Consider the following 22,752-nt stretch of genomic DNA (forward strand, 5'->3'; position numbering starts at 1 on the left):
CTGTGTGCGGTTCTGGGCCTTACAATTTAAGAAGGATGTGAAGGTCCTTGAATGTGTCCAGAGGAGGGCGACAAAGTTGGTGAAAGGGCTGGAAGGCATGTCCTGTGGGGAGTGGCTAAGGACTTTGGGGTTGTCTAGTTTGGAGAAAAGGAGGCTGAGAGGTGACCTCACTGCTCTCTACAGCTTCCGGAGGAGGGGAAGCAGAGAGGGAGGTGCTGATCTCTTCTCCCTGGTATCCAGTGATAGGACACGTGGGAATGGTTCAAAGCTGCATCAGGGGAGGTTCAGACTGGGCATTAGGAAGCATTTCTTTCCTGCGAGAGTGGTCAAACACTGGAACAGGCTTCCTAGGGAGGTGGTTGACAGGCCTCATGCCTGTCAGTGTTTAAGAGGCATTTGGACAATGCCCTTAATAGTATGTTTTAACTTTTCCTCAGCCCTGAATTGGTCAAACAGTTGGACTGGATGATAGTTGTAGGTCCCTTCCAACTGAAAAATATTCTATTCTATTCTATTCTATTCTATTCTATTCTATTCTATTCTATTCTAAACTGACTCACTCCCAGAGTAATAGAGAATGTTTGGCAAAGGTTATAGTTTTACATTTAAGTGAAAGGTGATGAGACACAAGCTTTAGAAAGAATCTCATGACTGTCATTTTTTCTGAATTTTTTTTTACCTTATGACCTCTCATATTTGAGAAAATTTCCAAGAAGTCATTTTCGGGACAGCTGAAATTATATACAACATCTATATATTATAGATTTAATAGATACTGTATGTCTCATCTCATCTGTTTTAACTGTAGAGAAGGAATTATGATGGTGGAAACAAGTGAAATATTTATGTTGGTCTTCCACTTTTGATACACTTGAATGATATGCATGGTTCCATCTTACCCTTCTTTCACTGAAAGTCTTCTGTGACTAAAAGGATACAAATTGAAATGTGGGGTTTTTTGTATTGCTGCTGAAGACCATTGAATACTTTAACAAAGTGCTGAGTATTTGTCAGTAGGATGATGCTAACTCTGCTCTGCTTGCGTGCTATTTCAATTGTACCAAATTAGAATATTGGTTGCAGCCTAATAAGATTCAAAATATCTAGATCCTATTTTTTTTTTTTCTTTAATACCCACTGTGGTGGGTTGACCCTGGCTGGATGCCAGGTGCCCACCAAAGCCGCTCTATCACTCCCCTCCTCAACTGGACAGGGGGAGAGAAAATAAAATGAAAGGCTCGTGGATCAAGATAAGGCCAGGGAGATCGCTCACCAATTACCGTCACAGGCAAAAAGACTCAACTTGGGGAAAAATTAGTTTAATTTATTACTAGTCAAATCAGAGCAGGATAATGAGAAATAAAACCAAATCTTAAAACACATTCCCCCCACCCCTCCCTTCTTCCCGGGCTTAACTTTACTCCCGATTTTCTCTACCTCCTTCCCCCCTGAGCAGTGCAGGGGGATGGGGAATGGGGGTTTGGGTCAGTTCATCACACATTGTCTCTGCCGCTCCTTCCTCCTCAGGGGGAGGACTCCTCACACTCTTCCCCTGCTCCAGCGTGGGGTCCCTCCCACGGGAGACAGTCCTCCACAAACATCTCCAACATGAGTCCTTCCCACGGGCTGCAGTTCTTCACAAACTGCTCCAGCATGGGTGCCATCCACAGGGTGCAGTCCTTCAGGCACAGACTGCTCCAGCGTGGGTCCCCCACGGGGTCACAAGTCCTGCCAGCAAACCTGCTTCAGCGTGGGCTCCTCTCTCCATGGGGCCACGGGTCCGCAGGTCCTGCCAGGAGCCTGCTCCAGCACGGGCTTCCCACGGGGTCATAGCGTCCTTTAGGCATCCACCTGCTCTGGCACGGGGTCCTCCACGGGCTGCAGGTGGATATCTGCTCCACTGTGGACCTCCATGGGCTGCAGGGGGACAGCCTGCCTCACCATGGTCTTCCCCACAGGCTGCAGGGGAATCTCTGCTCCGGCGCCTGGAGCACCTCCTCCCCCTCCTTCTTCCCTGACCTTGGTGTCTGCAGAGTTGTTCCTCTCACATCTTCTCACTCCGCTCTCTCTGGCTGCAACTGCCACTCCCCTGTAACTTCTTTTGCTTTTCTTAAATATGTTATCACAGAGGCGCTACCACTGTTGCTGATGGGCTCGGCCTTGGCCAGCGGCGGGTCTGTCTTGGAACCCACTGGCATTAACTTTATCGGACATAGGGGAAGCTTCTAGCAGCTTCTCACAGAAGCCACCCCTGTAGCCCTGCCGCTACCAAAACCTTGCCACGCAAACCCAATACACCCACCTAAAAGTATTGTAGCCATTTTAAAAATGCAGTAGTACAGTAGGCCAAACAGAACTTGAGTTAAGTCAGCATCAGGGATTTTACAGGGCTTTTGGAGTGGGAGAAATGGAGCACAGAGCTGTTTTGGGGAGAGTGGACTAAATACTGCAAATGTGGAATGGAAAGGGCATTTAATAAGCAAGGAAACTGAAGTTGTTTTAAATATTAAGTATTCTATGACACCCCGCAATCTATGATGGGTGCTATTGTAAGTTTCTGTGAAAAACAAAAAACAGATTTCATTTTCAGATATGTGGGTGTCCGCAGCTCCAGATGTCTTTAAATGGAGTGTCAGAACTCAGTATCTCTAAAAATGATTATACCCATCTCTACAAATCAAATTCCCTGAGTTTTACACAGTTGTGACGACTGAACTCGAGTTCATAGTCTGCTTTGAAACAGGTCATTTCTTGTCCTACTCAAGCCATTTATCACTTTTCCCTTGATATTTTCAATCTTCTTCCACAAGTGGCATGATCTTTTTGTTCAATGAAGTCCATTTCCCACCTCATCCCTTTACTGGAAGGACTTTGAGGAGGGTGTTGTTTCTTTTCTTTTCTTCATTCTTTTTGGTTTTATTTAGTTTTTATCAGCAACATTTTCTTTCTCTCCCTCTGTGATTTCCCAGCTGTGAGATAAATAGCCTTGTATCTTACAAGCTAAATACAATTACCGCTATCAAAACTGGAGTCTTTCTCTCCCTGTAAATGTCTCTTGGAAGCTGATAAGCTGTTCAAGGCAAACTGCAGGCTTCTGCCTAATCCTGAGATTAAACATAACCACCCAGAAGACAGCAAGAGATAATTGGGCAGGGGGGCGATTTGGGGGGAGGCAGGCAGGAGAGGAAGAGAGGAGGAGAAAGTGAGATCCTCTCCTGAGATATTAAGGGGACATACACAAGGCTCAAGGTTATTTGTAAAGGAATTACACAAAACACACAAGAGCTTGTTATGATGAGGAATTTCCTCAGATAATGCAGCGATTGTTGTAGTTGTTAAAGACAAAATTTAGGAGGGATTTGTCTGATGTAAAGCATAGACGGGAACTGTAGAAAACAGCTCCCAGCCATGACTGCTGATTTCTCCCCATCTTGTCCTTGAAACAGGAGGTCTCACAAGGTTGCGTCCAGATTCTTTGTGCATGCTGGCTTGGGTTCATCTCATTGGCTTTGTGCTGAATATGGGGAGACAGTAGATTTCCCAAGAGTAAAGCAGGGGACTGAGCCAGCTTTTCTGTGCTCTGTTTTGCTACCTGTTGACCGTCTGAACGAGGGTAACTTAACCCTCCTGTTTGTGAAACAGAGTTAACACTAATCTTCTCGGAAATAAAAGTGCCTTAATTATGGAGGAATAGTGTGTTATACCTGTAGTAGTCTTCAATTATAACCAAGGCAGGATTACTGAAGGCAGGTAGTCTTTATGAGTCAGTCCAATACAGTTGAAAAAAGCAGCCTCATTTCTGGATATATAAGTTCTTGATTTTTTTACAAGTGACATTTTAATTTTCTCCTTCTGTAATTTTTTTAAGGTCTTGTGTTTCTGAAAGCTTGTCTGTATTTTTTTAACTGTTACCAATTGGCTTAATGGGATATTACCTCTCCCAGCTTTGCTTTTATTTAATTTATAATGCATTAGCCAAGAAGGAGAAGATAAGTTTGGATGATCTAATAGTAGCATCACTGGAGGATTTAAGAGAAGACTACATATCCTTTCTTCAGCTGACATGTGCTCTGATATTGTAAATAATATGCAATATTGTGATTATTAGTTCTCATGAGCTCAGTAATGCAGAGTCTAATGCTGATTGGGACATTAACAAGGAAAACTCAAAAGCAGAACTAACTGGGATGTCTGAATCATTGCAACAAGTTCTTCCTTTCTAAGTTTGTAGTTATCCCTGCACAGTACCCCTGCATGGCTCATGTTGTACTACTTCAGTGATTTCCAAATGTTTAGTAGATGAGCCTTATTAGAGGAAATAACTAGTTCTCTGTGCTTTGCAGAGCCTGGCTCCTCCTACCCCAAGTTCCCTCTGTGAATTCATTCTTCCAGAGTGATTTTGGCATCTTCTCATTCCCTCTTCTCCTCCTCTCCCCTCTCCCTGCCCCCATCTGGTTTCTGCCTTCTTGTGCCCCTTTAGCAATTCCTTCCCTCCTTCAGACTTGAGGCTGTTATGATCTCCTTCTCATTTCTGAAACCTTGCTTCTGAAACCAAGGTAATAGTAAGAAGCTTGGCTGAATCCAGTTGCCTCCATGAAGAGGCACATGGATCTTGTGCTTGACTTCTTGGAGTCTTTAATAAGTCCCGTTGCTTGATGTGCAAGCTGAAGGAATTTCTTTGTGGTACTGCCAGATCCCACTGTGGTCTTAATATTTTCCTATCCAAATGCCCTTGTGAGTGGGTAATGAGTTAGGAACAAGAGCACTGAATTTTGATTAGCTCTGTGGGCTGAGTGTGATCCCCAGGGTTCTTGTCATACACTTGTTTGTGGGTTTTCATTTTTCATATTGTACTCATTTTGTGGGATTTAAATGAGCTCTCAGATGCTTCCTATCAGCATGAATTGGAGATGGCATGTAAAGTGCCTTTGACAGATTTACTGCATTTCATAATGAGCCTAAAACATATAAAAAGACAGGGTTAATAAAACAGCATTGGAGAAGCACATTTTGAAGGCAGTACTGTGACATATGTTGAAAGATCTGCCAAGAGGGATGATTAAAGCATGACAAGTTGATGAAATCAAGAGTTGATTGTAGCTTGTCACTGCAGGGCCATAACATCTATAATATATTTACAAGGTTGGAAAACAGATAAATATGGCTACATGATACGAACACTCAGTTTTGGTCCCCTGTATCCACTGAGATATAAACCTACACACATTAAGTCACCAACAGACAAACATACTTTGGAATTTGTGCAAATACACCCATGTTAATGCATGTTAATGCATGTGTGTCCATACTGGATGATGGGATAGGATCTGACATGATAAAAAAGTTGCATAAATGTTGCCACTACGCTCACAGTTTAACTTCTATGTGCTTTGTGTTTTGCTTTCCCACAGGACGTATGATGCTGTAGTTCGTTTCCGCTCTGCCTCTATCCCCAAACAGTTGCATGGAAGTTCTGTAGGGCTTGTCTGTCTTCCGGATTCTGTCTTTGAGGACAGAGGAGAGGAAAAACAGAGAGAAAAAGAAAAAAGTGACTATATTGCGACTTCCAGTACTCATCCTTCATGTTAAAGTTTCGTTTCTCAAAACTGATCCAGGCTCTTATGACATGCTACATTCAATCAGTCTGCATGAGTTGCAGTCTTACCTTCACCAAATACCTCAAACCTATGTGAGTGGTAGTCTATCAAGCATGCATTTCTGTCAGCTTGGCATTAAGAAAGAGGGAAATGCATGGGTTTTTATGAAGACGTGTAGGGTAACCAGGCAGAACAAACAGTACAGTATTATTTAACAGCAATAGGATTGAAAGAAGGAGTTTACCTACAGAAGGATACACACAGAATAGTATCGTCATGCAAGTAGTCATGACCGTCTAATTCCCACCTAGGATCCCAGAGATAGTCCTTGAGCTGTGAGGGGAGAAGGAATAAGAAGCATTCTTATATACCAGTCTCTATTACTGCTGTGTAACAGTCACATAGAAGGTTGTTCTAACATGCAAATACATGCCACAGAGGCAATACTAGTTTTAATTTAGCCAAAATACTTTATCTTGTTTATAGCCTGGATAAAGAAAATACTATCAGAAAGTACTGACAGTTTGAGGAAAACTTTTTGTCGGTGCTGTCCAAAAGAACAGAGGTATGTATTATATTGCTGCATGCTGTTAGTTGAATTAGTGTAGCATCATTCTTACATCTTCCTGAATCAGACTAGATGTCCAATATGTCAAATCTACAGGCGAATACCAAATACATCAGATGAAAATTTGCTTTAATGGTCAAAACGACACTTGTGTCCAATGGTCCTGGATTTGGATGGTTTCTATTCTGTTCTCCCAGAGCCTGTTTGTTCATCTAATCAGCTTCTTGAGCTGGAGAGCAGCCAAGAATCTGATGCTTCAGAGAATTACAGTAACCCACCATGGCAACAACAAAAATATGCCCCAAAAGATGTCCTTCTAAAAAAAATTGTCCTACTATTATGGTTAGTTTGTGACCTGAAATACGAGGTCACATAAGCTGTACGTGTTTGAATCATGTCTACAGTCATTACATTTGTATTACTCTGTTGGAAAGCGAATGCTTTCTTTTTTCCCTCATTAATTTATTCAGGGAGACATGATCATGTGGAAATACTCCCACTCCCTCTCCAGCTGGAATTTGATAGAAGTTACTCTGCTGTATTGTGAGCACATTGCTCAGCCATATTTAAACCAAGACAAAACAGAACCTAGGCAGTTTAGTGGCATCTGTAATTTTTCTCCATTTTTCTGATTCTTTCTCCATTGATGATCTTGATTCTCAAATCTCAGTTCTTTCCTCTTAGCTTAGTCCTACAGGCTAGGATTCTTTGTAAGAGAAATTCTTGCAACACAGAGTGAATGCTTATGAAAAGTCTTGTTAACCTTTGACAATGGTAGTATGGCATGTAGTATAACTCATGAAGAGGTGAGCTTTGCGATTCCCCAATCCTAGGCTTGCTCTATGTCAGAATGATGACTTAAAGTATGCCAAGATATAGTATCCATAGGGCACTGATGCATTTTTCTACCTAGTGGTTCTCACCCTTCTTGTATCCGTCATATAAACCCTGGGCCAAGGGATTTCCCTAAATATTGGGATTACATTCTTATACTTACTACAGGCCTTTGAATCCCTGTCCCTGAGATACTACGGTGCAAAACAGGTGTATTGCATTCACATAGGGATCCAAGCCATGGGTTTTTTCTTTGTATCTCTGACATCCAGCATGCTTCTTGCTAAAATCATCACCATGCCATTTTCCATGAATAGTAATTACATACTAAGAGATGTAGGTATATCCTGATAGCTTGGTCTTGCTAACAATTCAAGGCTAAAGTATACAGCTGCTCATGTAAGCGTGCTTATCCTAACTGTCTGAATGCTCAAATATTATGAGCTGTTCTCATCTGTTTGTGTCCACTGGTCCATGATTGTATGAATGTCCAGGTACCAAGCATAAGCAGTATCACCAAAAATTTCTGATAATTTTCTCCTTTGCTGGAGTAAGTTGAATTACTATTGGTTCAGTATCTGATGATACATAAAATGTAGCTGTATAATGTAGTGCAGAGAAAGATGGAGAAATATTTCTCAGGTGGAGAATCAGGCTAAATAAGATTGCTGGAAAGTAAGAATCCTGCTAGGCAGCACAGTGCAGTGAACTCCCAGACATTAATACAGTTATGTTTCTCTCTTGGGTTAGTTCTGTTTCAGTTTTCCTGGTCAAACGGAGTTGTTATAAGATATTCTTTCTTCTCTCCCTTTCTGGCTCTCCCTCTGTCCTTGTCTCTCTCATACACACACATACACACACACACGCAGTAAGAGTGAGAAACAAACATCTGACCTGAGGGATCAGAGGCTTGAACAACAACTTTGTGCTTTTCTGATCTTATTGCCTGCAGAAAAAAAAGTGCCAGCTGTAATCCCAGGTTGACACAGCTGACATGCAGTGACAGAAGGGGCTCACGCACCCGCATCAGCCTTCTCCCTGCTTACTAAAAGGCACTGGAAAGCACAAAGTCATTGAAATCCAATGCTGTGGACTGAAGCAGAGCAACTGTGTGAAAGGATGGTCAGAAATGAAAGGGGCCGGTCATGGAACTGGGAGCCAGAAGTTCCTGAATCCCAGCTTTGGCTTTATAGATGCCATTCCCTGTGGTCTTGGGCAGTGCTTTTACCACTCTGTGGCTCAGTTTTGCAATCAGTAAAGTGGGGATAAAGCCCCAATTTACATTATCTTCGGGAACTTAAATAGAAAATATTCTACAATTCATTGAATATGAAAACCTTTCTGGATCAGTGAACTTACATCTTTGCTGTTTACTAAGTACCTGGAGCACCCTGGAGACTGAAAACTCCAGTGTTGGACTTGAAAAATCTTTTATATTTTTTTCTTAAGCCCCACAAATTCACAGTCAGTGGGATTCACTCTGCATAACAGTCTGTCATGTGCAGGCTGAGTGGTATTTTACCCCTTCACTACTTAGCATTTCCATAGCAATTTCCAAAAGTCAAGTCACTTACAAGAAAGAAATTGATTTAAAAGGTTGGAGTAGGAAAAATATATCTACAGAAACTACAAGTTCCTTTTCCCATGGGTCTACCTTACTTCTGACACAGTGTTATTCAGTAATCAGTTTTTCACCATATGGATGTTTCCTGTGCCTCTAGTTCATGGCTTGGCTTTGTGAATGGCACCTGTCTTCGAGAAGGCTTACTGGGTCACTACAGGGTCCTGGAATTCTCTTTTCCTTTTTCTAAGCTGATGCAAACAGAAGAATTGATTTCAAGAGGAGGCAAAGGTCACTGATTTGTAGCAATTAGAGATGGGAAAGGCCTGTTTGGTCTCATTTATTCCATTCTGTGATCAACTGATATCCCCCACCACTTTATCAAGTAAAATTTTAAATAATTCAAGAATTTCCCTGAGGAGACTGTAGTACTGTCTAATATGTAATCTTGATAGGAAGTGCTTCTTAATAAACAGCTTCTTTCATCAGTTTCTTACTTGCTTTTAGTTATTTCCTGGCACTCACCCTAGAGAACTTGCCGCCTTCCGTAGGGTTTTTGCCTTTCTGTTGTTTGTAACTGGTTAGCTTTCCAATCCTCATTGGTGACATTTGACTAAATGCTTTATAGGCATTAATCTCATTAATGTTAGTGACTGAGCAGCCTCCCTATACTCAGCATTGTATTCATGGGAAAAGACTGTATATGCTTTCTCTATTTGTGGTATATTCAGCTCCCTATATTATCTCCCTGATAATACGTGCACAGGGAAATGAGATCCAGAAAGATCTGAGGGTTTCTGGTGGCGCCGACCCAACTCCATCACTGCCAGCACCAAGGCAGAGACTGCAAGTCCTACTGGAACTGAGCTGGTTCCTGCATAGATACCGGAGTGCCTGCCAGCACCTTCCAACAAGAAGTCTTGGTTTCGGTATAATGCCTGATAAACATAAAGAGAAGTCCTTCTTGAACGGGGAGCACAGTGCACTGAGCCGCAAGTGGTTCTGCAGGAATCAGTGCTCTTTCTAGCCCTACCTCCATGCCAGCTGTGTCAGACCTAAGCTAGCTGTCTACCTTAGTGCTCTTTGCAGGGATGCAAACTGTGAGCCACTGACTCTTTATGAAGCAGGTGTAAGGCCACAAGTTTTCTTACCTCAGATCCTGCACCATGCAGAGGCAGTTGTTCTGTTTTCAGTCTCACATTGGTCCTGGAAGCAAAATAGCTGCACTCGTGTAGCTCCAATGCCTGACCCAACACATGTAAACTAAATCCAGTGTTTCTCTGCCCTGACTTTGTATAATCCGCAAAACAGATAAGCAACCCCTAGATAAATGGGAGTTAATAGAATTTAAGGTGTCAATACAAATAAAGTGCTTTTGGCATTTGGTTATTGCTGCTTGTTCCCACTGGGCTATATAAATCAGATCCTGACCTTTCCCAAAGGAATCGAAGAAGTGGGATGTGGAGAAAGTAGCAGCAGATTTTATTATGATCTCTGTTTCATATCTCTTCCTGCAAAATGAAATTTGTTCTTGTTTAAAATGGAAAGATCAATAAGTAGTTTCAGTTGTTCTTTAATAGTCACTTTAGCCTTGGCTGCCTGATATGGGGCTTAATTTGGACCTGGTCAGTGAAAATACAATAATTTACACATTACTTACAAAACATCTCAAAGATCTGGTAATGTAGACACCCATATTGTTTCATATCTGTAAAAAGGTTGAACTGGTAACTGCTTTCTCTATACTGTACACTAGTTCACTTTTCCAACGTAAATCAAAAGAGAACTAAAGCAGACTGCTTTTATCTCATGCCCATGGCCTCAGCTTCTATAGGGCTGAAATGATTCAGTATAATCTACTCATACAAAATAAGACCTGAATCACATTTTTCACAAGACTAACTTTTTTTTTCTTCTGCACACTTGAAAAAGTTTGATTAACCTTCTTCTACCCTTGCTAGTCTGAGTTTTCTTTTTGTTTTGCTCCTATTGTGCTTCTGTGTTAGATTATCAGGGGCGAGGCACTCATTTTCTCAGTCATCTAAGACAGGATTGAAAGATTAATCTAAAGGAGGTTGAAATGTTACTGATCTTGTCCTGGGGCAGAGGAGTGAATTAGATGACTTCTCAAAGTCTTCCTTAGTCTCATTAATGTCACAGTGGCCCATGTTAGCTGCACCTTCTGGACAGACATTTAAACTCTAATCTCCTAGTTTGCCTCTGAATTTCCCAATGATTTTGGCCTGAATACTGCTTTACTTTGAATTAGGACCCTACGGTTTTTAGGCTAAAAAAGATAAGATAAAAGAGAGAGTGGCAGCAGTGTAAAGCTTTTGGCTGAGGCAGTAGAAAATTAGGAACAACTCCAGTTGCCTGAGAAACTTTTGCTGTTGTAGTCTTGCTTGATAATTCTCTCTCCTATTTTTAGTACTTATGTTACTGAGACCTCGTTGTCTGTTGTCATGAGGGCAGTGAGCTGAGGAGAGTTGCAGTGTGAAGGTCAGCTTTTAACTCTGGTCCATGGTGAGACGAACGGAAGGAAAGGTGTGGCTCCCAGCAAACAATGTGATCAGAGGGAATTGAAGATAAAGTCAAGGGCATCCAGGACTAAGGGGAAAATGAGGACAAGAAATAAAATGAGAATTCGGTAGCAAAAGATGCAACTTTATTGAACAGTGAAGGCAGAGGGAAAACATAATATCCAAGAGCTGAAGCAAAGATAAACAATGTCAAGACTTGGCTATTCCTCAGTTACCTCAAATGAAATAAAATCCCAAATTTGAATTAATCTTCCATAGCACCCCTTGTTACACAAGGTGAAACTGAAGCTTTGCAAGAATTTGTGATTGTTTGGACATTTGGACAGTTTGTGCTAGTTAGAAAGATTCCAGATCACCTGCCTTATAATTATTTTGTTTAGTTGCATTGCCATCCTGTTTTATTTCTGTATAAGTGACATCTGTGGTTTCAGATTTGGACTTTTTTCAAGTGTTTTATAAAAACCGCTGCGAGTAGAGTTTTTTACATGTTTTTATTTTAATGCAAACGTTCCCTATGTTATGTAACATAAACCACAATATGGTCTTACAGTAACACAACAAAATAAACAGCTATACATAAACAGGCCTGATGCTAAAATTGATTGTAATGCTGTTATTTCTTCCTGATTTATGGAAGAACAAGGTTCTAGTCCTAAATATGAACTTTTCTAATAGGCTTGTCTCAGTTTCCTATCTGAATGCAAAATGTGAACAAATGGTGGTTGTACTTCATAGTATTTAGAACAAAATATGTACTTAAGGAAATGTGAAAATGGGACAATTCAGTATACTGTAAGTTTTTAAGTGCAGCTGCCTGAAAACAGAAGTGGTTAAAGAGGTTCAGTGTGTGCCAATCACAAACACACTTCTGAAACTTTTGTGCCCTTTGTTAGATATTAGGGAAAAATGGTAGCTTCTCCATGATGCATGAAAGTCTCCTTTTCCAGGACAGACAGCATCAGCTCTAGAAGAGTTTTGGGGCTGAATTCAACAGAGTCATTTTATGTTAGTAGAGGATTTAGCCCTCAAAGGTAAACTTTGCAGGCTGTAGCAGGCTACCATGCCCTGCTCCCATACTGATGTCAATTAAGTGTATGTAAATCTTAGTGAGATTATGGGCATCCATAAAAACTCAAAGGGAGCTGGCATTAAAGGCTGCTGGGTGAACTGAGCTATCAAACACTAACTGCTTACTAGCCTTTCTCCTACTGAAATTCCATCTACAATAAGGGAAAGAGAGGTGGAATCAGTTTAAACCTTGAGCACCGATATAAAAATGTTTTCTTAAATCATTAGTATCACCATATCGCCTTTCATTTAATAACTGCTCATTAGATAAAATGTCTCATTCTTTTTAGAGACTTATAAGCAATGAAGAAAATGTTGCTGCTGTAGTGTCTCTTTATAAGACAGCCTTTGGCATTAATTTAGGACAGATGAATGTTTTCTTATGGTATTCTTTTCAGCATCTTCACAGACTTGACAGCACATCAGGTTGGATTAATATTCCACCTGGAAATGAGTACTTTCTTTCTGCCCAGTGCAATTTGCTGGAACCTTTCAGCTTTTCTCCTTCACACCAAAGAGGCAGTAGATCATCATGGTTGGTATCTAGGCCAAGAAGCAACATTTTTCAGAGCTTCAATTGCTCTTTTACTTTCTTTTACTTGAAGATTATCAAGAGCTAAATCTAGAAGTGAATCTGATCTTCTGATCTGATCTGTATAGTCCGTGGAGCAGGGATACAGAGGGGTCCAGAAAAAAGACAGAAGACTGGCAACCGATGATATTTAACCAGCAGGCTCTGATCTTTATGACTGAGGTGCCAGGTTTTCTTGAGGGAAAGAGGGACAAACAAAAAAATTGAGCTCTTCTGCCAGATTCCTCTCCAAAATATTTAATCCTCAGGAATGTCTGTGGTATTTGAAATATTTTGAATATTCAGGTTAAACAAGATTCAGGGATCCAGAAGATTTCAAAATGTTACCATTAAAATCTTTAAGGTCGTAAAAACCTGGATGCTTGTCAGTTTGTTGGAAAACTGAGGTCTATGTGATACTTAGGACATGCAGCAGGATTCCCGTTAATTGTACATGAGTACTAAATGGAATAAAAGACTTGTTTTATGCCAGTCTTCACAGAGCTAGATTTGACTGTGCTTTAGAATTTTGCATGAGAAAGGAGAAAAAATAGGTGAAGGAGTGCATTTCTGAGGTACAGTTCTTTAGAAGAAGCTCAGTTGTGAAGCAGATCATAAGTCATATTGATAGACAGGAATTTATTGTGCAGACAAAGGAAATAGGAGGAAGGTTATTTTGAATGAGCAGTTCCTATTGGTATTCATATCATTTAAGCAGCTAGAACCTATGGGAGGAAAAATATTTAGCAAATCACAAGTAGCAAAACTAATCAACACAACCTTACTATAAGAGATTATATCCTGCAGACCTTTGAGACCCACATTGACTCTGAATGCAAAAGAATGATGGGATTAAGCATATTTTCTAAAACAAATTTAAATGGCTTTCTTTATCCTGTATATTCTTTTCTGAAGTACAGCCTTGAATCAGAGCTGGACTCAAAGAGAAAAAAGAGGGGATCTAGATTAGTTGCATGAAGGGATTGTTTGAACATGTGTATCATTCAGCTCTAGAAAGGCATTGCATTGAGGTCACAAAAGGATTGTTACTGAAAATTTCTGTGTATGAAGATGGACAAGAATCCCCCTTAATCACATCATGGCTCAGCTGTCAGAGGTCCGATGAGCTTACTTCATGTTGAACTTATGTTACTTCGTGTTGCAAACCATGATGTTTCCTTTTTGAACTCTCATATCAAATGCTGTGTTTATTTTTTTAAAGCACAACTCTAAGTCAATATTAATTTAATAATGGTATGGTTTTATTGATATTTAATGACTATCCCAAGTGCTTAGCAATGGAAAATTTGTTGTTTAACTCAATGTTGTAACTGGGTATATCAGTGAACACATTCTCATGCACATGTTTTTAAAAATCATTCTTACTAATGTCTGAAATAAAATTTAAAACCAAAACAAAACAGAATAGATCAGGTACTAACGTTGCAATTTAAACCTATTTGAATTTTCTAATGTCCTTCAATTTTTTGTAGCTTTTAAAGGTATGATTTTTATACGTATTTTAATCTTGCTGAATATATCTGCCTAATAATAATAATAAAATTAAATTAAACCTGATTTTTAAAAAAAAGTCTTTAAAAATGTGGTGGGGAATAGTTGTCATTTCTGGCTTTCTTGAAGGTCTAGGACTGTATTATAAGAAACCCATTTTTCCCTGTCATGTCTTCTTTCATTGTCGCACTTCCTTTTTACCTTAGTCTTGCTGGCCTGTTCTTGTCAGATGCCCTACTTATGAGAAATTTCAGTCCACTACATTTTTTCCTTTCTACAGTCAGCCCTCCACACAGAGGAAGAAGCACTCCATGCCAGCCACTGGCTGACTCGTGTTCCTATGAACTGGATCATTCTTTATTCTGAAAAAGATCTCATTGCCGCCAGTAAAAGGTTGCTTATATACGTACCAAAGGAAGCCAATGAAGTTTTTTGTTCTGAGTAAACTGTGTTATAGAATTTCTTTGGCCCTATAGAAAATGGTCTGGCCTATCAACATTAAGATTTCAATGCAATCATCTAACCAGAAGTCCTTACTCAGAACATATCTATAAACTGGGGAATAGCCTCCATTTCTACTGAAACCGTATCTTTCTATATCCCGTGCAATATAGATGTAGTAGCAGACTCTCTGTAAGTGTTCAAGTCTGGGTTATCAGAGAAATTTAGGAGTTCACAGAGAAATTTAGGTCTTTAAGTCCCACTGAAACACCTCCTGAGTGTCTTTCAGGACCTAGTACTCCTTTCTTACACAGAGAAAAATAGTCACACTGCAACAGACCAAAAATACCCTAAAGGAGATGCAGAATTTCTATAATTGCATTTATGAGATTTAGCTGGTTTGGTGAAGGAGAGTGTGGATTAGTGTGTTGAGAAAAGGTCTAATGGATAAGCAGAATGCCTTGCTAACTGATCTTAAAAAAGAAATTGTTTTTGTAGTGAGCTTGACTCAATTACTTTTGTTTCTGTTCTCCCCAAACCAGCAGGTCTGCTTCCCTGTCCTGTGAGTGTAAATTTCCCCTAGGCTTAAACGAATGGGAGAACTGCAGGAAAGGGACCTATCCCTTAGGTTAAGAAACTGGGAAAACAACTGACCTGCGTGACCCCAGCCTACATTAATCATCAGCTTATTATTAATAAACAGATCAAAAATCTTTGTTTTGTTAATATTTCTGTCTCTTTAGCTTTAGGTGGGTTTTTTTGTTTTTGTTGTTTATATTATCTCAGCTGCTCTTTATCAATTTTTTTCTTGGATACTGCACTGAACATGATTCAAATTTTATGTTTATGAATCTGTATTCATAGAAGCACAGAACTAACTATTGGTACTTTTTGTTGGTGCTGATATGAATTATAGCTGGGAATGTACTTAAAGGTATCTTAATGTCTGTGAGTGACTCCAAGCCACCACAGTACATCGTTTACTATTATTTGATAAATGACTGACAGAGTGTGTTTCCAATATTTTATCTTTTTCTTCTAGTTTATCCAAGTAACAAATTGTACATAGCAGGCATCTGAGGTGGGACAGAAAAACTGGTACATCAGTGTGTGTACATCAACTAGTGCTTAATTAGATCTTTCTACAATGGGGAATAGCAGCTTGCCACAATGGATCTGTTACATGGAAGGAGAAAAGTAGATGACTTTCCAGGAAGGTGATAAGGAATCAGACCAGTAAAGCTACTCTTAAATGTTTTTGCTTTGTTTTACCTGTTGCCGCAAGTGAGCAGCAAGGCTCCTAAATGTTCGTCATTATAGTTGGAAATACTAACCCAAATCCAAATTGCTATTTTCCTTACAGCTGGACTTAAAGAGATACAGATGATGATTTTTACAAGTACCCCTTAAGATCAGGTCCATGCTTTATTACATGTGAATCCTTGTGGGATTGTAGCTGGTGTGTTGCTATAGTGCCTCTCACCTGTTCCAGAAAGTCAGCAGTAATGAGATGATGCTGGAGAGGATAGCTGTGGTCAGCAGGTACCTCATACAGACTGGCAGCATTTCCGAGCAACAGTTATGCAGTAAGGATTATCAAACACATGAGATTTACCAGTTATATTTCTTGCAGTATGAAAGTGTCTGCTGTTGACTGGGTGGAGCATCTTGCCAGCTGTTAGTCGTATATATATTTTTTTCCATGGTGTGTCTTTACATTCAAAAAAGATTCCAGCATCTGTTCCAAAAAGTCAAATAAATATGAAGCCATGTTAGGTTATTTATATGTGGGATTTTAAATGCAGTACTGCAAATTGTGCAGAGCAGTTGCTGACACTTGGACTGCCATTTATTCAAAACATGTATTGGAGCACTACTGATCTACTGAACTTCTGTTTATGGTAGCATTACTTGAGTAAGCTGGGGCCTTACTCTAGTTTTCTACAATATTATAATAAAGTTTGTAAAAGATGCACTCTTTTTATGACTGACTGAAGAGTTTTTATAAAAATAATACATTAAGCAAAAACTAGAATGAGTCAGAAAGTGACTGTAGCTGAAGAAAATGAAAAAGCAGAATGATGGCTCTTGTTTACTGTCACTCCTAACACAGTCAAACTGAGCTGCTCCTTTTTACTAGAGGTTGGCCCAACCCATCTGACCTGTATGATTTTTCAGTAGCCAGGGAATTTGGACAAAGACTTTGTGTGACTCCTATTCCTCTCTGTACTGTGCAAGTGATAAGAGCTTTCCTCCAAAACACACTTTACTGGATAATTCTATTATCCATCAACATGGAACAATGGAACTGCACTTGCCAGAATTTACATCTTGGGTAATTATTTCTGCTTTCATTTAAATTAGTTTCTAAGCTTCTGTTTTCTTCTGGCAACAGGCCCAAGTCTTTGGTAACTGGTCACAAGCCTTCACATATCCTTAATTAACAGCTCTTCCTCTTTTAAAATTTTACTTCCCTTTTTTCCTATGTGTCTTCCCACTCTTAGGTTTTTTTAAACTACTTCTATCACATCCTTTCAGCATTGATTTCTTAATTTCTTCCTTTCTTTTTTTCTGTTTACTGGGTTTCTAGTCCTAGCATGTGTCTTTCACTATTGCAAGAAGGTTTATCAAAGTACTACTAACTGTGTGTTTGTGTGACTGACATATTGTGCCATGTCCTTGTGCAATCAGATCTAGAGTCTGATCAAAATGTTTTAACTTGTGGCACTGAGTTCACTCAAGGTCTCATGTCCCAGACAAAGTACACATGCCTTCTAACTAATTTGGATAAACAAATACTCTGAGGAGAATCAGAGATATCTTTTTCATAGGATTTAACTTCTTCGACCTTCCAGAACCTCAGGCAATTGGATGTATAACTATTCTCCACTTTACTAAAGATAAATCTCTCTCTTTTCAAATATATATATGTACACACACACGCACTTATTTATTTGTAGGTAAATAAGGTCATAAAAAAAACCCCAAAAATGTAGGATGTTTTAACTATTTCATTGACTTTTCAGATTGTTTTTAAGCTGTTTTTTAAACTTTAAAGGCAACACTGATAGTGAACGGTTCCAAATGGTAAAACAGAAAATCCCCTTCAAATATAACCGGCCTGTAGAGGAGTGGCTGCAGGAAAAAGGTAACAGTCATTAAAACTTTCATTTTAAACCCATTTGATTCTAAACCCTCATTTTTAAAGCCTGCAAATAAATGTTTCTTAAATGATAATCGCCTGCTGCATAAATGACTGTTTTAATTTTCATTATAATTTGTGTCAGCTTCCACCTGCCATATGTTGATAAATCATGCTATAATACATTGCTATTAAAATGCAGTTAAAGGGACGAAATTCTAAGCTTGCTATCATAGTAATGACAAACAAACAAGCAAAAATTCAGGAGACGTTTTCTAAAAAAAACAAAACAAAGAAGAGCGAAGAGCAACAATATGTATTATGGCAATTTAACCACTGCATGACTTTCCTATTTTGATTTGTTTTTAAACTACATTTATATCTTTATTATCAAAGTTTTCTTAAAAAATTTTCAAACCTATTTGTTAAACCACTTCCTGTAAGTTTCTTTTTTCTCATTAGTCTGATTAGCCACTATGGCTATGTATTTCCTAATTGTATTAAGATAATTAAACGATTTTTAAAAATGTTGTAAAGAAAACATTTTTTAGCGTTATCGTTTAAACTGTAGTGAGGGAGACAGAGAAAGATGATTGTTCTGTCGCTTTTATGCTATGTCTGGAGTACAATTTGAAGACTCAAATGGTATTTGTCTAAGTTATGGATCAAATTCTTCCCTAACTTAATCTCAGGCAGTGCTACTTAATTTTGTGGGTTTGCCTGGCATAACTGGCCTCAGTTCAGCAAAAGACTTGTTAACATGCGTAAGTCCAGCTGGCTTGAGTGAGAGTTTTGCGTGCACTCCACGACCTGTTGAAATGGGACTCATGTCAGAACAGTAATGTTTCTTTATCAGGAATTTGGAGGGGAAAAAAATAATCTTGGATGTAGAGCCCATTCCAAAGCCTGTTGAAGGTAACAGAATAACTCTTACTGATTTCAGCAGGGTTTGGACTGGGCTTTTGGTAATACAGTGGAGCTTAAGTCAGGAAGATCTTCTTCCTCTATACTAAATGTGGTATTTAAAAAAAAAAAAAAAAAAAAAAAAAATCACTGTAACTAACTCCTTGCCTTGAAGTCTAGAAAAAGCAGAACATGATCTTCTCTTGTTTCCTTTTAAGACAGTACTGCTGATAAAAGGGGATGACCTTTGAACTCAGATCTTGCATTTTCTGTGCTGACTTAGACTATGGTTGTTGACAAATGTTCCAAGAGGGAAAACCAATGTTTTGTAGGATTGGAAAAATATAATTTATGTTCTGTTTCAAACTTCTATTCTCAGCTGAATTAACAAATTGATTTGACCAGTATGAATTAAGTTAAGGTCATGAACGATGTGGCTAACTGCAGTGAAAATATTTTTATGTGAAGGGTCTGATCCTGCAAAGTGTTGTGCACACTCAGTTCCTGTTGACTTCAATGAGAGCTGACAGTGTTGCCCACTTTTCAGGTTTGGTCTACAACAGTGTAATGTTTGTAACTAAAGCTAAAGTGTTTGTGAAAGTAAGACAAAAATATTTGTGTGACTGAAACAGAAATACTTTTTTGACCACCAGGGTTTTATGGAACAGTTAATTCAGCTAAATTGTCAATAAATTTTAAGATAAACATATACAGAAAATGCTTATTGAGTCTCAGTGGGTTGCCCTGTTAATTTACAAGATCAAACTAAAATAAATAAATAAAGCTTAACACTAAAAAGAGGACAATTTTGGTAAGTTTGAATTGCTAAAGTCCCTTTAACACTAAAGAAAATGATTGCCTCAATTTTGTTAAGAGAGATGCATGTCTAATTCCTTGATGCAATTCATGTGCTTGAGAAACCCACCTTTGTTTTCTTTTCTGTTTTTATTTTGGTGGGGTTTTTTTCCTTTTTGGTTTTCCACCAAATCTTTTATCTTCTCCAAGTCTGAGCTTATAAGCATGCCAAGGCACTTTCATTTGTAAGCCATCCTGAAGTTTTGAACTGAAGTCTACCTTTTTTGGATGTTGATGCTTTGTTAAAAGACAATCACACATGCAGTAGGGTCTAAGAGAGACAATATTTGAGTGTTCGGACACTCTCAAAGCACTGGATGTTTTTAGGCTAGAAGGGCAGAGCCATGTCTTTAGTAAAGTGAAAGGAAATTCAGTCTTCACACTTTGTGTAGTGTAACACCTGAGACAATATAGCTTTGTTCCTTTGTTCCAAAGTAGATTGACATTTTCAGCAACTTAGGTACCACTTAAATTAAAAAATAATAAGAATGAGTAATTTACCTAGCTGTTCACCAATGTGCTTATCCATCTGGTCATCCATCCAACAATTAATGTAACGTGGAAACCTTCTGTCAGAAGACTTTATAAAGATGATGAGTGAAAGGGTAGCTTGCTATCAAAATGGAACAAGATGAACTGATGGATGGAGGAACAGACAGATTCATCAAAGAGACAGCATATAGAATAGCTGTCTTGCCCATATGAGTTCTTGGCTTGAGTGAGGTAAGATGAAACACTTGTCGATTGACATTTTTTAATGCCATAGATTTGGTCTTCCTTTGGTACCACTGTTACATTATTCATAATAATGAAATAGTTCATTCTTGGAAAACAAATATAACACAACATCTTTCTGAAGTGGCATCATTACTGTGTTTTGGGGTTTTTTTAAATTTTATAAATTGATTTAAAATATTTTTAAGAGGAGCCCAGTTTTACAATCTTGAATTATATGAGTAATAAGCAAAACATTAAACACTATTAACTTCTCTGAGATTATGTCTGTGAGTAAAAAAAGTATTAGTCCTAAATTGTTCAACTTAAGTAGTCATAAAACTAGCAGATTTCCTTAGCAGAATACATGATGTCTGCTAAGGCACAGATGTTACCTATTCTGCAATTGGATGAGCTAATAAAGACTCAGAAGCATCTCATCAAAAGGGCTGATCCCAGAAGTCCTTAATTCTGCAAATCTCTCTTACTTACATGTGAAGTCTCGTTGATGTGAGTGACTGTACTTTTGAAGCAAGAACTATTAGTGTGAATTAGGATTTGCAAAATCAGGCCCAAAATCTCTCCCGGTGTTATGGAAAAGTTACACTTCACTAAGATTTCTCTGTGATATTTTTAATTGGTATTCAGTTTTCCAAATGAAGAAGTCAATGAGAGAGCAAACAAAGAAATGAGAGCTTGAACCATTCAGAATATTTACAAAACACCTCAGAAACTTAAAATATGCTCATCATTTTTCTCCAGTATAACACTAAAATAGCAGCAGGAAGAGTTCTCTGTGGAAAAGAAGGACTGTAAGTCTGCACCCCTTACACACCTAGTAGAATTTACTAACGTAAACAGTTCCTCAATGAAATTCAGTGGCCAAATAAATTTTACTTAGGGGAAGTAAGGGCTTCAGAACCATATCATCAAAAGAATGATTAGAAGAGACCTATGGTGGCAGAATTAAGTGTATATTCTCTCAACAGTTTTCTCTCATTCCATGTGCATTTCCCTGTTGTCTTTATTCATGCGCGTGTACACCATCATAGAGTGAAGAATGAGGAATGACAGGTTGTAGGTGATTTCAACAAGTGATTGTTCTTTTAGCAAACACAGTTCTAGTACCAGTACTGTCTCCAGCATTAACCACATGGTGCAGTGCATGAATCCTGGACTGGAAGACCACTTAACAAACAAGGAAGACCCCAAAACACACAATCAAAGTTCTTTTTTACTGGAGTGGGGCCACGTCCTTGGTGTATGCTTTCTTTCAGCATTAGAAGATGCAGATGAAGGCCCAGAAATGGAGACATGATCTTTTTTTCAGCCTTAATGTACTAACTCCTCGTTCTTGAAAGTAAAGCAAGAGATATGACAGACATTTCTAAAGCTGTGCTATGAGCTTGGGTTAGAATAGATGACATCCTGAGGAGAGTTGTAATCCTGCAGTAAAAGTGAGGGAACCCATTTTCTATCCTGGCTTGGGGAGCTCTCCAACTGGAACAGCAAAAATTCTCCTTCCTCGTCATCACCCACCCCTTTTCCCTTTGGTAAAAGATGAAAAAAGATACAGTATTGATTCAAGGGGAGAAAAGGAATGGAAATGGAAAGCTCTGAATGGTCAGTACCTTCCCTCCATTTTCAGGGATAACATCTCAAGATTAGTGAAATAACTCCCTGTTCTTTACTCATGTCACCTCTACCTTTTGGCACTCTACCATGAGTGAGGTGGAAAGGAAGGAACAGTAGCAAGTGAAATGTCTGCCTATGTAGGAGTAGGAAGAGTACGGAAAGAAATATAGTGCTAGAGGAAGGGAATAGGTGAGGAGAAGGGAAAATGGTGTAGTAAAGAACGGATAGCATATCCATTAAAAAATTCAAAGCACAACAGGACAGAGAAAAGCAAACTCTGAGGGCATGGTATATGACAAGAGTTTGGCCTTCTACAGTGTACAGTGCCATTTCCTCTGGCTCAGACAGGAGTTGGGCTGAGAGGGCCAAGTACTTCGACAGGTGTTGTTATTGGATCCTATTTTCCTCATAGAGAAGAGGAAAGGCTCTGTTTTTACGTGCTGAGGATGTGTGGCTTCAGTGCATGTTTTTTGATGTTTTAATAGACATACATTGCCTCTGGTAAGTTTAAAACCTCCTGAGATGCAGAATATTGCATCAGGTGTTTCAACACTTTCCAGGGGAAGGATACTCTCCATTTTTATTTCTCATTTCTTCATCAATGCAGTTACTCCACCCTGATCAAGTCCTGGTGTTTCATTTACAAATCTGTGGGTGAGGAGCACAAGGGATGTGCAGCCCACCTCCACATGTCCGTATGTTACACCTCTCCATACACTTTTGCTTAGTTAGCTAGGGCCCTCTTTGGGGACAGGAACTCCTTTCAGATACATTTCTTCTCTTGTCCCCATTCTCTTCCCCATGGTCCATC

The 22,752-nt window shown here is 39.1% G+C and overlaps 1 protein-coding gene across 7 annotated transcripts in view; it reads left to right on the top strand.

Moving 5' to 3' along the window:
• The window catches only part of NRXN3 (neurexin 3), a 988,734-nt gene that overhangs the window by 856,964 nt on the left and 109,018 nt on the right, over positions 1-22,752 (top strand). For 4 of the 7 annotated variants that reach the window (XM_050898472.1, XM_050898473.1, XM_050898470.1 and 1 more), the window contains one exon: positions 17,751-17,840. The exons of the other annotated variants lie outside the window; for them this stretch is intronic. In XM_050898472.1, the coding sequence (XP_050754429.1) occupies positions 17,751-17,840 (90 nt within the window). The remainder of the gene's footprint in view (positions 1-17,750; positions 17,841-22,752) is intronic. 7 annotated transcript variants of the gene reach the window in all.

The sequence above is a fragment of the Gymnogyps californianus genome, chromosome 5 (genome assembly GCF_018139145.2).
Source record: "Gymnogyps californianus isolate 813 chromosome 5, ASM1813914v2, whole genome shotgun sequence".
In the NCBI taxonomy this organism is placed as follows: Eukaryota; Metazoa; Chordata; class Aves; order Accipitriformes; family Cathartidae; genus Gymnogyps; species Gymnogyps californianus.